Source organism: Syngnathus acus, chromosome 22, assembly GCF_901709675.1.
Source record: "Syngnathus acus chromosome 22, fSynAcu1.2, whole genome shotgun sequence".
In the NCBI taxonomy this organism is placed as follows: Eukaryota; Metazoa; Chordata; class Actinopteri; order Syngnathiformes; family Syngnathidae; genus Syngnathus; species Syngnathus acus.
Window position 1 is genome coordinate 1,129,361 of NC_051106.1, and position 15,034 is coordinate 1,144,394.

General features: G+C 45.4%; 2 protein-coding genes and 1 long non-coding RNA gene across 4 annotated transcripts; 2 read left to right on the forward strand and 1 right to left on the reverse strand.

Moving 5' to 3' along the window:
• Positions 1-1,287: 1,287 nt before the first annotated feature.
• On the forward strand, positions 1,288-3,064 carry LOC119116766. Its single transcript, XR_005096355.1, has 2 exons — positions 1,288-1,804; positions 2,799-3,064. It is a non-coding gene; the product is annotated as an uncharacterized LOC119116766 (long non-coding RNA).
• Positions 3,065-6,651: 3,587 nt separating this feature from the next.
• trmt61a (tRNA methyltransferase 61A) lies at positions 6,652-10,425 on the reverse strand. Of its 2 annotated transcripts, none has more exons than XM_037242417.1 (4): positions 10,268-10,425; positions 9,320-9,660; positions 8,274-8,540; positions 6,652-7,066 (listed from the first exon to the last, which is right to left on the reverse strand). In XM_037242417.1, the coding sequence occupies exons 2-4, from the start codon at positions 9,648-9,650 to the stop codon at positions 6,771-6,773; spliced, it is 894 nt and encodes a 297-aa protein (XP_037098312.1). In that variant the 5' UTR covers positions 9,651-9,660; positions 10,268-10,425; the 3' UTR covers positions 6,652-6,770. The 2 variants fall into 2 exon arrangements, with proteins under 2 accessions (XP_037098312.1, XP_037098311.1); XM_037242416.1 differs by having other exon boundaries at positions 6,652-7,069.
• Positions 10,426-11,785: 1,360 nt separating this feature from the next.
• ckba (creatine kinase, brain a) lies at positions 11,786-14,724 on the forward strand. The gene is made up of 8 exons (XM_037242394.1): positions 11,786-11,944; positions 12,793-12,994; positions 13,074-13,228; positions 13,309-13,441; positions 13,671-13,842; positions 13,917-14,040; positions 14,148-14,337; positions 14,421-14,724. Exons 2-8 carry the CDS (start codon positions 12,802-12,804, stop codon positions 14,597-14,599), a joined length of 1,146 nt encoding a protein of 381 aa, XP_037098289.1. The 5' UTR covers positions 11,786-11,944; positions 12,793-12,801; the 3' UTR covers positions 14,600-14,724.
• Positions 14,725-15,034: the final 310 nt, after the last annotated feature.

Consider the following 15,034-nt stretch of genomic DNA (forward strand, 5'->3'; position numbering starts at 1 on the left):
CACCCCTGATCTTTTTCATGATTTTCCTTTATAAATCATTGGTTGTTCGGATTCGCAATTTCAGTTAAATATATCATATAGCAGACAAATACAGTGATATTTGAGAAGTGAAATGAAGTTTATAGGATTTACAGAAAGTGTGCAATCATTATTTGAACAAAAGTAGGCAGGTGCATAAATTTGGGCACCCCAACAGAAAAACGACATCAATATTTAGTAGATCCTCCTTTTGCAGAAATAACAGCCTCTAAACACTTCCTATAGCTTCCAATGAGAGTCTGGATTCTGGTTGAAAGTATTTCTTTACAAAACATCTCTAGTTACGGGTATTTAAAGTGGCCAGTTGCAAGTTGTTCTCCTCTTTGCATCTTCTCTGAAGAGTGGGAACATGGGAGCCTCAAAACAACTGACAAATGACCGGAACACAAAGTTTGTTCAACGTTATGCGGGGGTGTCAAACTCATTTCATATTGTGGGCCACATACGGCCTCGGTAGATGTCTAGTGGGCCGGACCATTAAAATTATGTTTTTTCCCATGTATAATGCGCAAAATTTAACTAATTTATTGTCCTAAAATCTGGGGTGCGCATTATACATGGGTACAATTATTATTATTTTTATTTTTTTTTGACACGTCAGCTATATAAAGAGCGAGAGTTCAGTTCTCTACCTAAATGCGTATTACAGGTAATATTTTATTTCACAACACTTTGCCTTGTTCCTTTCTTCTCTGCTGTTCACTTCAAACACGCTCCATACGAACACAATGCTCTCGTATCAGACGCTTGCTCGATCACCTGCTCGTTTGCTGTCACAATGTACCCTACACAAATCCGAAACATTTCTTCGCTATCGAGTTTGCTAGCGCATGCGCAGTGATACTGACCGGCAGAATAACAACCGGTTGTTCCCAAAGATGATCTTTTTTCTGAAATAATTTTACGTTTACGGACTTAAGTAGGAGTCAAAATTTGGGTGCGTATTATACATGGGTACAGGCCTTTTTCCAGCATCGACATGCCATTGTTAGGGTGCGTATTATACATGGGGGCGCATTATACATGGAAAAAAACGGTATGCCATACTATGCTATAAATAACCAAAATATCATGTCTTTCCTTTTTTTGTGTGTGTAAAGAAGCACAAGAACATTGGGAACATGTTGAAATTTAATGAACATCCCTTTTACAAAACATTAATAGCATTACATTAACATAACTTAAAACATTAACAGTAATGCACTTTAAGATTAAACGAGATTTATGAAGAAAGGAAAGAATTTTTAAACCATTTACACATGTGCATATAAAATCTAAATTTAATCCCTGCCTACACCTTACAAACTAAGGAGAGTGCTATTAAATGTGTAAAGAATAAAGTATTCACATGTCCTGTAAATGTGTGAACTTCATACATGAAACGCACATACACATACAATACATATTGAACATTCATGGAGTTACATGAACAGTAGAAATCGACCATACTTTTTTGTAGTGAAGTTGCTGACTAACATTAAATTGCACACTGGATACCTCAACAAGACAACGACCCCAAACACTGCTCAAATTCTACTAAGGCATTCATCCAGAGGAACAAGTACAACGTTCTGGAATGGCCATCTCAGTCCCCAGACCTAAATATTATTGAAAATCTGTGGTGTGCTTTAAAGCGGGCTGTCCATGCTCGGAAACCATCAAACTTGACTGAAGTGGTGATATTTTGTCAAGTAGAATGGTCAAAAATACCTTCAACCAGAATCCAGACTCTCATTGGAAGCTATAGAAAGTGTTTAGAGCAGGGGTCACCAACCTTTCTTGAACCGAGAGCTACTTCCTGGGTACTGATTAAGGCAAAGGGCTACCAGTTTGACACACACTTCTGAAATAGTCAATTTGCTCAATTTGGCTTTCACTATGTGTTATTATTGTCATTTCCAGTTCACATGTAAGTGTGATTTTAACAAGAATAGCAAAAATACAGTCAAACCTTGGTTTTTTACCACAATCCGTTCCAGAAGGCGGTTCGAGAAGCGAATCGGTCGAATTACGAATCTATTTTTCCCATTACAAATAATGGAATTTTTTTTAATCCGTTTCAAGACAAAAAACCAAGCCTTTTTAAAGCGTTTTTTGATTTGCACATATTTGTCTGATCGCGCAACTGCAGCGCACCGCCGAACGCGCAACTGTAGCGCGTCGCCCACCGCACAACTGCACCGCGCTGGTCGCATTATTGTGACAGAGAACTGAAACAGAAAATATTTTTAAAGTCCTGATGTACTTTCCAAAATTTAAGTGGACCTCAGTGGGCAGGGAGCTTAATTTGGTCCGATCGCGTAACCGCAGCGCGCCGGGCGTTCACTGTCGCATTGCTTTAAGAGCGTCTTTGTGTTTTAGGATGGCTTTACTGCTCCCACTTGCTTTCTTTGGAGGCATGATTAGGGGTTAATACAATCCTCAAAGTAACGAAAATACAATAACAACGGAGTCAGTCGGCATCCGGCCCGCGCGGTCGGGTTTTCTCGGGTCCTCCCGGCTCATCTCCCGAGGATCGACCTCCGAATTTTGTTCGACAACCGAAGCAAAAAAAATCTCGAATTTTTTGTTTGAATTCCGATTTGTTCGAGAACCAGGACGTTCAAAAATCGATGTTTGACTGTAAAATAAATAGATGCAGCTCACTGACAAGTGCCGCTATTTGAGCTAATTTTAGAACAGTCCTGCGGGCGACTCATGCGGTCCTCACGGGCGACTTGGTGCCCGCGGGCACCGTGTTGGTGACCCCTGGTTTAGAGGCTGTTATTTCTGCAAAAGGAGGATCTACTAAATATTGATGTCGTTTTTCTGTTGGGGTGCCCAAATTTATGCAACTGCCTTCTTTTGTTCAAGTAACGATTGCACACTTTCTGTAAATCCTATAAACTTCATTTCACTTCTCAAATATCACTGTGTTTGTCTGCTATATAATATATTTAACTGAAATTGCTGATCCGAACAACCAATGATTTATAAAGGAAAATCATTAAAATGATCAGGGGTGCCTAAACCTTTGCACACGACTGTATATGAAATGTTTTGGCATGTGTGTGTACTTGAGCATTTAAGTTCCAAACCTTGATTGAGCCAAGAAAACAAAAATCTTGCGGTGCACGACTTTTGCATGCGTGGATAAAAAAACAAACTATTTTGGTTTAAATATTGGGCTTTTTTTATATATACTTTGGCTTGTGCCCTGCATGCTGCATAAATTTGGCTGCTTTCCACTTGAACTAATAAGAGTGTAAAATATTAACGATGATAACATATCAAATATATATATATTCCTGCTGCTTTCTACTCTTTTCAGTCTTTTTCACCAAAAACCTTCATGATTTCTGGTATACGTACACTACTTGGCGGCATGGTGGACCACTGGTTAGCACGTCTGCCTCACAGTTCAGAGGGTGCGGGTTTGATTCCACCTCCGGCCACTCCTGTGTGGAGTTTGCATGTTCTCCCAGTCCCTGCGTGGGTTTTCTCCAGGCATTCCGGTTTCCTCCCACTTCCCAAAAACATACATGGTAGGCTGATTGAGCACTCCAAATTGCCCGTAAGTGTGTGCGGATGGTTGTTTATCTCTGTGTGCCCTGCGATTAGCTGGCAACCGGTTCAGGGTGTCCCCCGCCTACTGCCCGATGATTGCTGGGATAGGCTACACCACGCCCGCGACCCCCGTGGGGACCAGCGGTACAGATAATGGATGTATGGATGTATGGATGTATGGATGGATGGACGTACACGACTTTTAGTTTTGAGGTATTAACTGTTTGTATGCGTACTACAGCCACTAGGGGTCGCCAAGAGGTGAGGAGCTGACGGGTAACTGAAAATGCCCTCGGATGAGGATTGACTGTTGATGACGTCATAGCCGCTGCTTAGCGACATGCTGGAAATTACATAACGTCACAATTCGTAAATTAAGCGCGTGCTGTGCACTTGTACATTTGCACTTATGTCACATGGATGGCGGGCGGGGGGGTTGATGGTCTTACATAAGAGCTCACCCCTCCAGTCATTATGATAAGATGGCGTAAAGACGCGGAAAGCTTTCAACTAAATCGTTGAGCGGCCGAGCTCAAAGATACAAAAAAATATGGCTTGATATGGGATATGGATTACGGATGGCTCAAAAATCCACAATTAGTTAATCGTTCCACATGCCGGAATAATTTCAGGTTTAATTAATGACAAATTAATGCCAATACAAACCAAATCTCGAAATGTTAGAGACATTTTGTGTCGACTTTTTTCCCACTAACTAACGCATGTGCAAAGAATCTTTGCAACGTTAGCCCGATTTGACTTTAGCGAGAAAAAACAACACAGCTGTACTCTGCAATCCAAAACTTTTGCTTTTATCTCGCCGCATGTGTCTTTTTTTTATGGACTCAACTTTGACCTGGATCAACTTTACTCTTGCCCACCACTGCGTCTCCATAAAAAAACGACAACAATTTCAACGAAAACGACAGTGGACCTGTGACGGTTCCCCCAAACGCCCTCTGGAAACGATTGCGCAATCAACGAATACTTTGTCCAGCGGACCTGGACAGTGGTGTCAAAACGGGTACTGGCGTGATTGAGGGCAGCCGGTACGCTTGCCGTTTCTTTCGCTCCGCTTGACGCTCACAATTTATGTAATCTCGCTGAGTGCAGCTCGGCATCAAACCAATACACTCACGCAATACAAGTGAGGCAAATTGAAGCTTGCACTTAGTAGATGAAGAGAAAGTAAAAATAAAATGCTTATTACACCACAAGTACAAGGCAACAAAGTCAAATGTTAAAGTTGCAGTTTTAAAAAGTCACAACCCTGCAACGTTCTATTTTAATGAGATAATAGAGATAATGTTTTTAGATATTTAATTTTAGAAGTGTTATTTAATGTTATTTAATTTTAGAAATGTAACAGCGGCACCTGACACTAGCTGCATTGCCACGGCAACAGCGGCAATGACTCACTCTCAGCTGCCCTACCTTCCTTCATTTCCAACAAACTATTTGCGCTTAGTGGCTTTTTCTGTGCCTGATAATCACAGAAGCAAGAACTAATATGGGGCCTGGACTTTCTCCTCCTCGGTCAAAAGGCATCTCCCCAATCAAACAAGTGATAAGGAAATGAAAGGTGCCATGGCCAATGCAAAAAGAAAAAAAAGAAAAAAAAAGTGGGGCACAATGGTTGTTGAGAGTTGTCAGAGCAGCAATGCAATGCAATGAGCAACAACAATTGGAGGTGTGCTCAGCAGGGAGCGGTGAAGTTGACCTTTGATCTTAAGAACAATAAAAATCGTCCCAAGTATACGAGTGGAGACGTGACTAGCTGCACACGCACACGTATGCTTCTGTATACTCGAGGGACCACAATGACCAGCAGTGGAATGCCTGGCGGAAATCTGTCTCACGATGATGACATCAGTGTTGTCTATCTTTTGGGCAGCAGATAGGAATAACAGCTTTGTTATATTTTGGGTTGTTATTCACATCACTGACGGGTTAGCAGGTGTGCCTAATAAAGTGTCCTGAGTGTGTGACAGTGCGACCGGAGGTCAGAATGTTTGTCGGCTTCCAGGAGACAAGCCGCTTAGCGCCACGAGATGAGCAGCTCACAAGTCCTATTATAAAGGCTTGCCCAGAAAGATTTTCAAAGCTCTGAAGCAGAGAAGCTAATGCGCCGTTTTAGCTCATGCCGTCATCACACGTGATACGTTGGCAAGATCGTTACAAATCGGGAAAGCTGCTGTCATGGCCTTTAATTTGAGGTATCACGACATACGCTTTGCTGAAAGCAGATCTTTCACCTAGTTTGACTAAGGAGGCAAAGAATCCCTACGTCCAAGATCAGCTGATTTTATGTTGATGTGTTTGACACTTATTTGGATTAAATCTATTTGAAAATGGTTCAGTTTGGTGACTTTCCAATCATAAATAGGAAAGTAGGAAGTAGACTGGACCAGACTAAGGAAGTAGTCTATTCCTTTTGCAAGTTTCCATCTTCCACTGATTCACTTCTTCTTTCAGAAGTAATCAATAAAGATTCCGAGTAGGCCGTCTGAGTCTGTGATCCAAATAAGGCACGTTTCTTTATTTAACCCACAGTAGTGAGTAAGGCCGAGATTAGCGTCTCTCGTAGCATGCCGGTCTCAAAGAAGCCACCGTGTCGTTCTTGTAGCGGCGGTGCTAAGAGGTTGCAGGTCGCTTCGTTCTGATGAAGCAATAAAATGTCCATGGAAGGAACGTTGCCGTCTGACGAGCACCCGTCGGCAGTTAACTTCCTTTTTTAGGAAACGGCCAGACGCTTGTAAAAGCTAAGCACTAACAACCAAATAAATAACGGGACATTCCAAAGAGGGAGATCTCCCAGTACTGTCATGTCGTCACCTCTTTACTTGGTGTTTTTTATATTTGTATAAAAGAAAGCCAACATCTTTCAACATTCAACTGAGTGAAAAACAATAAAATGAAACATCTTTTAACTGTATTTTTTTATTTACATTTTGAATAAAAAAAAAAACATTTGAACTTTCGTCTAACGTGTGCTGTTTTATACACATATATATTTATCACAAATGAATAAAAACAAGAACCTTTTTGCTCAATGTTTGTTTTCTGAAGTAATTTCAACAAACGTATAAAAAAAAAAAAAAAAAGACAAATTGTAATGTCAGCTTGATGCAAGCAACCAAGTATTACTTTAAAAAAAAAAAAATGCTATTGAACAGCAAACTTGACTATGTTCTGGGTTTGGTGGCAAAGGTAAGGTACCCGGTGTGGGCGGGCATCTCACGGGGCGGCGTGGTCGTCTTCAAGGAAACGGCGGAGTGATTGGAGGCGGGAAGGGGCGGGGCCTGAGGGGTGGCCGGGGCGTCGAGCCCGAAGTCGGGAAGCGGCATGGAGACGGTGCGGACCTCGTGAACCCTCAGCACCACCTCCAAGGTTTCCACCTCCTCAAAGTTGTGAGCCAACAAAGCCTGGCATGTCCTCTGGACTTGTTCCATACACGGAGAGAACGAGCACACGCGACCTCCTGCTGGGAAAACACAACACGTAAAGCCTAAAGTCATCATGAAACTGGAGGACACTGCTAGCATGGCCATCGGAAACATGGCCGGTGGGGGGAGGACGCTGCTAGCATGGGTATTGGAAACATGGCCGGTGGGGGAAAACATAAAAAGGGCTTGCCAAAAGAAAACCAAACTACAAATGCGAGCCCTGCAATGGGGTGGGGTTAACCATCTTGACCATCACTGTGGCGGTCGCGACATTTAGCATTGCGCCGTAGGTAACGCCATGTTTGCCACAGCTGCATTAATGACCTGCCAGGGGTGATGTGACAGCAACTTCGGTGCTGTTTCCTTTCGGGAGAGGACCACATAGCCGGCGAGCGAATGGGGCGAGGCGGCCATAAAGTGGACGGTCTCCGTGGCAACCCAGTGAGGGGTTGATGATTAAACAAGCTCAATGGGCAACCAATCAACAGCATACTGGGCGCATTGTTAGGCTCGTATTTGTTTTATGCGCTTGCATCATGGAAAGGGGCTGGAAGGATTGCAAAATGTGGTGGGGGGAGGTCCGGGGGGGGAGCTCAGGATGTCAAGGACCTGATGGAGAGCAGCTTTATTCTAAACAAGGAAGTCGGGCGGCTCGCCAAAACCACGACAAGAGTTACAAGCTAGGCGAGGGAACGAGAGAGAAAGAGAGCAGAGAAGAACTTGCCGGCAGCAAACTGAAGCATTCTGCTAAAAACTGAAACTGAAGAAGTGAAGAAGGCAAAATCGGATTTTGTTTTGTTGCTGCGCTTACGGGCCAGTCTGCTTACCAAGTTCCACTTTTGGGAGGACGCAAATGCGGTCACGTGACCTTGCCGCTGCGCGGCCCTCTATGGACATGCGAGACGAGATCTGCAGTCGCGCGGCGGCGACTCCATAAAAGGCAGTCGAGAGGGGCCGAGAGCATCTCCAGCATCTTGCCCGCTGCCTTCGCTTTGCCCACCGCGACGGTTTTCAAAAACTGTCTTGGAAGTTTTTACCAAGGAGCATTCAAAAAGACGTTTGACTGTCTTCAATGACTTTTGTCAAAAAAATCTTCAGTTATCCCAAAAGATTCGAGAGCGTTTCAACAAAGATTTGGTTTCATGACGCAACCTCAGAATCGTCTGAAGCACACAGAGATTGTTGAATGTCAACGCTAAATAGCTTAGCATCGTCTTACCGTGTCCGCCCAAGTGTGCTTACCATGCGCTTTGAGGGCGGTCTTGGCGTGTGGCACGGCCTCCCAGGGGCTGGGGATGTCCAGAAAGATGGCGTCAGCCACACCCGCCACCCCGAAGCCGTCCTTGCAGACGTCGGCGCAGGTGACGGTGACCAGGTGGTCCACGCGGTGCTCCGCGAACTCCTCCTCTGCCTTTTGGGCGCGCTGTTGGTGGAACTCCACCGTGTGAAGGTGGCCCGTCGGTGTGATGCTGCGCAAAATGGCGTGAGACAAAGACCCGCTGCCCGTACCTGGGGGAAAAAAAACCAAAAACATTTTGTGAGTGAGACGCTGGGAGGAATCCTGAAAAATTTCAGACTTCACATGGGAACGCTAAACGACAGAGTAAAACAAAGCAATGTGAAATTAAAATGATTTCGACCAAGACTTGCGGGATGAGAAAAACTTTAGACGACAACTCCGTACTGCGTAAACGTCAAACTACGACGTGTCAGACGAGCGATTTGAATGGTAAAAGACCTTGGTTGCCATGACGACCAGCAGAGAAGCTTCAAAGTGGACGCTGACCGATCCTATTGTCGACCCCCCACCCAAGCCATGAACCCAACAACTAAATGGGGGGGCTGTTTCCCTGGCAACCAGCCTTAAGGTGCAATTTGATGCCAAGGCGACGACTAACATTTGCACGCCGGCGTCCACCTTGAATTCATCAGCAGGGAAAACAATGTGAGCAACATGATGAAGCACCGCCATGACACACGTGCACGTGCACAAACACCCCCGTTGCCGCCACCAGGCCAGGAAAGGCAGAAATTATAGTGAGCAGAAGTCAATGTGAGAAGTGAGTCAATGTGAGTATTAGCCAAAACACTTCCAAGATTTTCCCAAATTGTCACGTACATTCATTAATTTCAGAAAATATTGCTTGTGTCTCCTTGAACCCATCTTTGACGTTTACAAACTCAAGTACGTTGGACGACCAAATCTTTAGTGTTAACCAAAACACGCTTGCCTACATTGTCATTATTGAGCGGTGGCTTGTTCAGAAAGGCGATACGGCGGTTCTCACCGGACTCGCAGACGACGGAGCCCGGCTTGAGCTCCAGCATGAGCGTGATGGTGGCGATGTCGGTGGTGTAGAGGATCTGCGTGCGGTGTGGCAGCGTGACGGTCCACAGCTCGGGTGTGGGGTGCAGCACGTGCACCCAGCCCCCTTTGCTGCAAGTCACTTTGGCGCCGTAGCGCTTGCCGATCAGATCGGCCGAGTGGCGAATGGCGCCGTAGCGTGTCTGTGTCTGGCCCCCGTGCCGCACCTTCACCGGCATCATGGACTCGTGGCCCAGGTACACAATGGCCACGTCGCCGTCGCGGATCTCCTCCGAATACTCTGCAAAACTCATGACCCGGCTGCTGTAAAACGTGCAGAAAACAAAAATAGATCAACTTTATCGCCCACTAAATTTGCATGTAGATAAGATATACAAAAAGACAGCAAAGTATAGCAATGGAACCAGAGTTTAAATTGCCACCCTAAGATAATTTGTTGTTGTTATTTTTAGTGCATAATACATGAGTATATTTTTTGGGAGGTAACTTTGCACAAGGTTAGGTCAAACGGGCAGAATCACGTCACTTGAGAGATAAATTAAATTGGTGTCACGTATTACGTGTTTAAAAAGTCCTTGAGCTGAACTGATAAGATTACACTGCTTAGATTTAAACGTCTTCACAATTTAGGCATTCGTCAAATTCGAGCATTTGAGGCCAATTTCAACTTTTTAGGATTACTACAACACGTCAAATTTAGATTAATAATAATAACGCAGGGATGCGTTTGACCCTCCACATTAATAACTGATAACAAAGACAAAACCAGGAAATATTCCTTTTTGGGACAGGATGGGTCCAAAAAGTGAAAGTAAGATTGCGAGCATGCGCGATGACTTCCGTGCTAACCACGTTAGCTTGCCTGTCTAATACAAAATGGAAAACCAAATTCAGTCAAAACTGGACTTACCGCGTCAACAACACTGCTTCTTTTACCTTTCACAGAGAGCACTAACTCCGAACAATTAACTTTTTGCAACTATTACAAGCATGAAAAGATGTAGACGTGCATATAGCCACATGTGTCAGCGAATTCACAGGAAGGTGGGCGAAATAGACCGGAGGTAGACGCATAATGTAGATCAATACACTTCCTGGAGCGGACGGAAGACCATAAATGCGATCGCGCAGCTCATTTGTAGATCTACGTCGACTGCAACGACAAATAGCAGGTGGTTTTTAGAATTCCTTTGCTTGCCGAGTGGAAAACTACGGAAGATACGGAAAATGATTAGGGCCAGTGAAGAAAAGAAAAAGGGGGTGACAGGATTCTGACTTTTTCCCTCAGAATTCTGACTTTAAAGTGAGAATTCTGGCAATAAAGTCAGAATTCCCACTTTCTGACTCGGAATTCTGACTTTAGAGTGAGAATTTTCACTTTAAAGTCAGTATTCTGAGAAAAAAAGGCAGAATCCCGTCATCCCCTTTTTTTTCTTCACTGGCCCTAATCTTCTTCCGTAGTACGGAAAAAAAGTCAGAATCCTGTCACCCCCCTTTTTTTTCTTCACTGGCCCCAATCCTCCTACGTAGAAAACAAACAAAAATATCAACTTTTGATTAAAATTTGAATATTTGACCACAGGCAGCTCGGTGGAGACCGGTGGAGCACTGGTTAACGCGTCCGCCTCACAGTTAGGAGGGTGCCGGTTGGATTCCACCTCCGACCCACCCTTTGTGGAGTTTGCATGTTCTCCCCGAGCCCGCGTGGGTTTTCTCCGGGCACTCCGGTTTCCTCCCACATTCCAAAAAACATGCTTAATAGGCCGATTGGGCACTCTAAATTGCCCCTAGGTGTGAGTGCGAGTGCGGATGGGTTGTTCGTCTCTGTGTGCCCTGCGATTGGCTGGCAACCGGTTCAGGGTGTCCCCTGCCTCCTGCCCGATGACCGCTGGGATAGGCTCCAGCAAGCCCGCGACCCCCGTGGGGACAAAGCGGTGCAGAAAATGGATGATGTTTGACCACATTCTTTTTTGTGCAACATACATAAATTAGTGATTTTATGATTTGAGTGTATACAAAAGTCCATAAAGCGATATATTGAATGAGAAAGGACACTATTTCAGGTAAGATTATATTTCCGTACAAATATGAAGTATTTACTAAACAGTAATTTATTCATACTGTATGTTTTGATTGCATCCGTTTAATATTTCTGACACCATTTTGGTTTTATTGGAAGTACAATGCTTTCTCTATTCCGGACGTCCGTCATCCATTTTCTGAACCACAAAATATGTTTATGAATTTATTCAAAACAATTACTTACGCGGTTCTGGTATTTTATTATGCCCACTTTGACCACAAATTATGACAAATAACGCATTAAAAACAGGCGAGGATGCGTCGTCCAATCATGTCACGAACGGCGTGAATGGATGCGAGCCTCGTCCAATGTGCATCGAGCAAGGGGCTCTATAAATGATGGTGTCAGCTGGCGTCGTTACGCGGACGCTGAGAAGAAGAGAGGGTATCTTGTTGTCGGACCCAGATTGTTGCTTGTTTTGGCGCGTTTGCAGGAAAAATAGGGATTTTGGTATCCGTCCCGGCTAGTAGTTGTAGTAATCAGCCGCATATCTGCAAAGCAAAGGTAAGAATTTGGATTTGTATGCATGAACGTGCAGGAGCTATTTCTAAAATTGAGGGATTGAATGATGGAATGACGCGCATTGGCCTATTATCGGACACACAATGAATTGCATTGATTCACAGCACAGCGGGCCCACGCCTCCAAGCCAAGTTCTGTTCTGTACTCTTCGTTGTCTGTCAGGAATGGCCATTAATAAATCGTGCAACCAGATTTTGTTAACATGAATCTCACTTTGTCATGGTTGTGACACTTGAAAGGAAACACATTTTGCTGCAGGAGGAGATTGGATTTGCCACGGATTGTGTATTTTTTTACAAGACAAGTAGTTTAGTCTTAAAGCCATACAAGATGCTTTTAGTGAAAATTCTTAGTACTAGTATTCATTTGATTTTAGTAAAATAAAAACTGCTAAAAAACTGTGCATCAAATACAACTATGTGCGTTATGACATAAAAATTAAGAAATTTTGCACTACAAAAACCTTGAGTGTGGTGGTAGGGGAGTGCAGAAAAGGCACCTGTTTGCTGCTTTTGTGTTCAGGCTAAAGCTAAATGTTTCTCTTTAGTGACATCTAGTGGTGCCTTGGTGTCAATGGTGTATGTTGAAGTGGGTAACGTTCCATTTGGCCATAATTGGTGCTTTGCAGCCATCTTGTGGCATCTATGGATAGTTACAGATAATTCAAGTCAGGGGCCAGCACAGTGTTTTGGTTCCTCCAGTTTTGTCATGCGTTGAGTGACTCTTTCTCTAGTTCTCGAGTTCTTTGTTGGCTTTACCTTGTCGCCGATGAGTCTGGTTTGCTCACGTGTAGATGTCCTCTTTCTCTTCCTCCGTTCCCGGCGGGTCAGGGTGCAGACATGCCGTTCGGTAACACGCACAACGAGATGAAGCTGCGCAACACGTCGGCGCAGGAGTTCCCGGACCTGAGCCAGCACAACAACCACATGGCCAAGGTGCTGACACCCGACATGTACGACAAACTGCGGGCCAGGAAGACGCCCAGTGGCTTCACGCTTGATGACGTCATCCAGACTGGCGTCGACAACCCTGGTGAGGTTTTACCTTTTGACTTGGATGGTGGGTAGCTATGCCGGTGACGCTTATCCTATCAGATTTGTCGTGCGCCCAGGCCATCCGTTCATCATGACTGTGGGCTGCGTGGCGGGCGACGAGGACACCTACGAGGTGTTCAAGGAGCTCCTGGACCCAGTCATCAAGGACCGCCACGGAGGCTACAAACCTTCCGACAAGCACAAGACTGACCTCAACGCCAACCACCTCCAGGTAAGTTGCGCCAAATGCTCACTTCTCCACATAATGGTGCTGCGCTTGCATGGTTTCACCTGGTCGTTTTTTTTTTTTAGGGTGGCGACGACTTGGACCCCAACTACGTGCTGAGCTCTCGGGTGCGAACGGGCCGTAGCATCCGTGGATTCTGCCTGCCGCCGCACTGCAGCCGCGGTGAACGCCGAGTAGTAGAGCAGCTCTCCATCCAAGGTAAAAGGAATGCTGCTGGTGCTGGGCAACCTCTAGCGGCAGCAGGCGGAACAACACTACTCCTGATTTTGCCAACGAGCCTTTAAAAATTCAGTGGAGTCCACAGTCAGCAGAAACTTTACAACCTTCACTTGGGGCCACTTAAAAAGTCTTGAGGGGTGGAAAATTTTAGATTCCCCCCCCCCAAAATTGCCATAAATGCTGTGGTAACAAAAAGTTCACTTTGCAGTTCTGGCGTCGCTGAGTGGTGAACTGACGGGGAAGTACTACGCTCTGAAGAACATGACTGACGCCGAGCAGCAGCAGCTGATTGACGACCACTTCCTCTTCGACAAGCCCGTCTCACCGCTGCTGCTGGCGTCCGGGATGGCCCGTGACTGGCCTGACGCCAGGGGCATCTGGTGAGGACCCACCCCCACACCCAGTCCTCACGCCTCCCTCACCCAAGTGACCTTGTGTGAATATTGCGTCAAAGGCACAATAACAACAAGACCTTCCTGGTGTGGGTGAATGAGGAGGACCACCTGCGGGTCATCTCCATGCAGAAGGGGGGCAACATGAAGGAGGTCTTCCAGCGGTTCTGCACCGGACTCACCGAGGTCAATGACATGACATTACAAAGACCTCGAAAAACACCGTGAGGTCAATAGCAAAACGTCTTTTTGAAAAGTAACACTGTGCCGCTTCGGCGGTTTTTGCATTGCAGATTGAGAGTTTGGTCAGGAACCGCGGCCACATCTTCATGTGGAACGAGCACCTGGGCTACATCCTGACGTGCCCGTCTAACTTGGGGACGGGCCTGCGCGCCGGCGTCCACGTCAAGCTGCCCAACATGAGCAAGCACGCAAAGTTCGAGGAGGTCCTCAAGCGCCTTCGTCTGCAGAAGCGAGGAACTGGTGGGTTGCCCTGAACTTGGATCAAAAACATGAAATTTGCTGACTTAAAAAAAAATGTTTGGGCATCTTCTTTTTGTGTGCAGGCGGCGTGGATACGGCGGCGGTCGGTGGCGTATTCGACATCTCCAACGCCGACCGTCTTGGTTTCTCGGAGGTGGAGCTGGTCCAGATGGTGGTGGATGGCGTGAAGCTGCTGGTGGACATGGAGAAGAGGCTGGAGAAAGGCCAGCCCATCGATGACCTCACGCCGACGCAAAAGTAGGAATACCTCGGCCGCGGCCGGGTGGAATTGTGACCCGCTTTCCTTTCCTTTGCCCGTCCCAGAACGCATTCTACCCCCTTGTGTGTATTTCAAAGATGGATCTGCAATAAAATCTGTCCCCAAGAGAACTTGTCCTGCTTTTGTTAAAAGCACTCTAAGGACAAAAGCATTAGGACATTTTTATTCTACTCCCAGGTCGGAATCAAATAACTTGTCACTCAACAGTACTTGTTCAGATTGTATTTTGTAGACTTTTCCTCAAGTTCCACAATATATTAGCTTTTTGCTTGTCCCAATACTTTTGCTCAAAAAATAAATTGTCTGGGCCCACATTTGACTTAAGAGCATTTGCCCCAGATTTGTTTTGCTTCCAGCAAGTATCCCAACACTTTGATTCATTTAATGAAATGACGGTCATGTGACCATCACAAACAC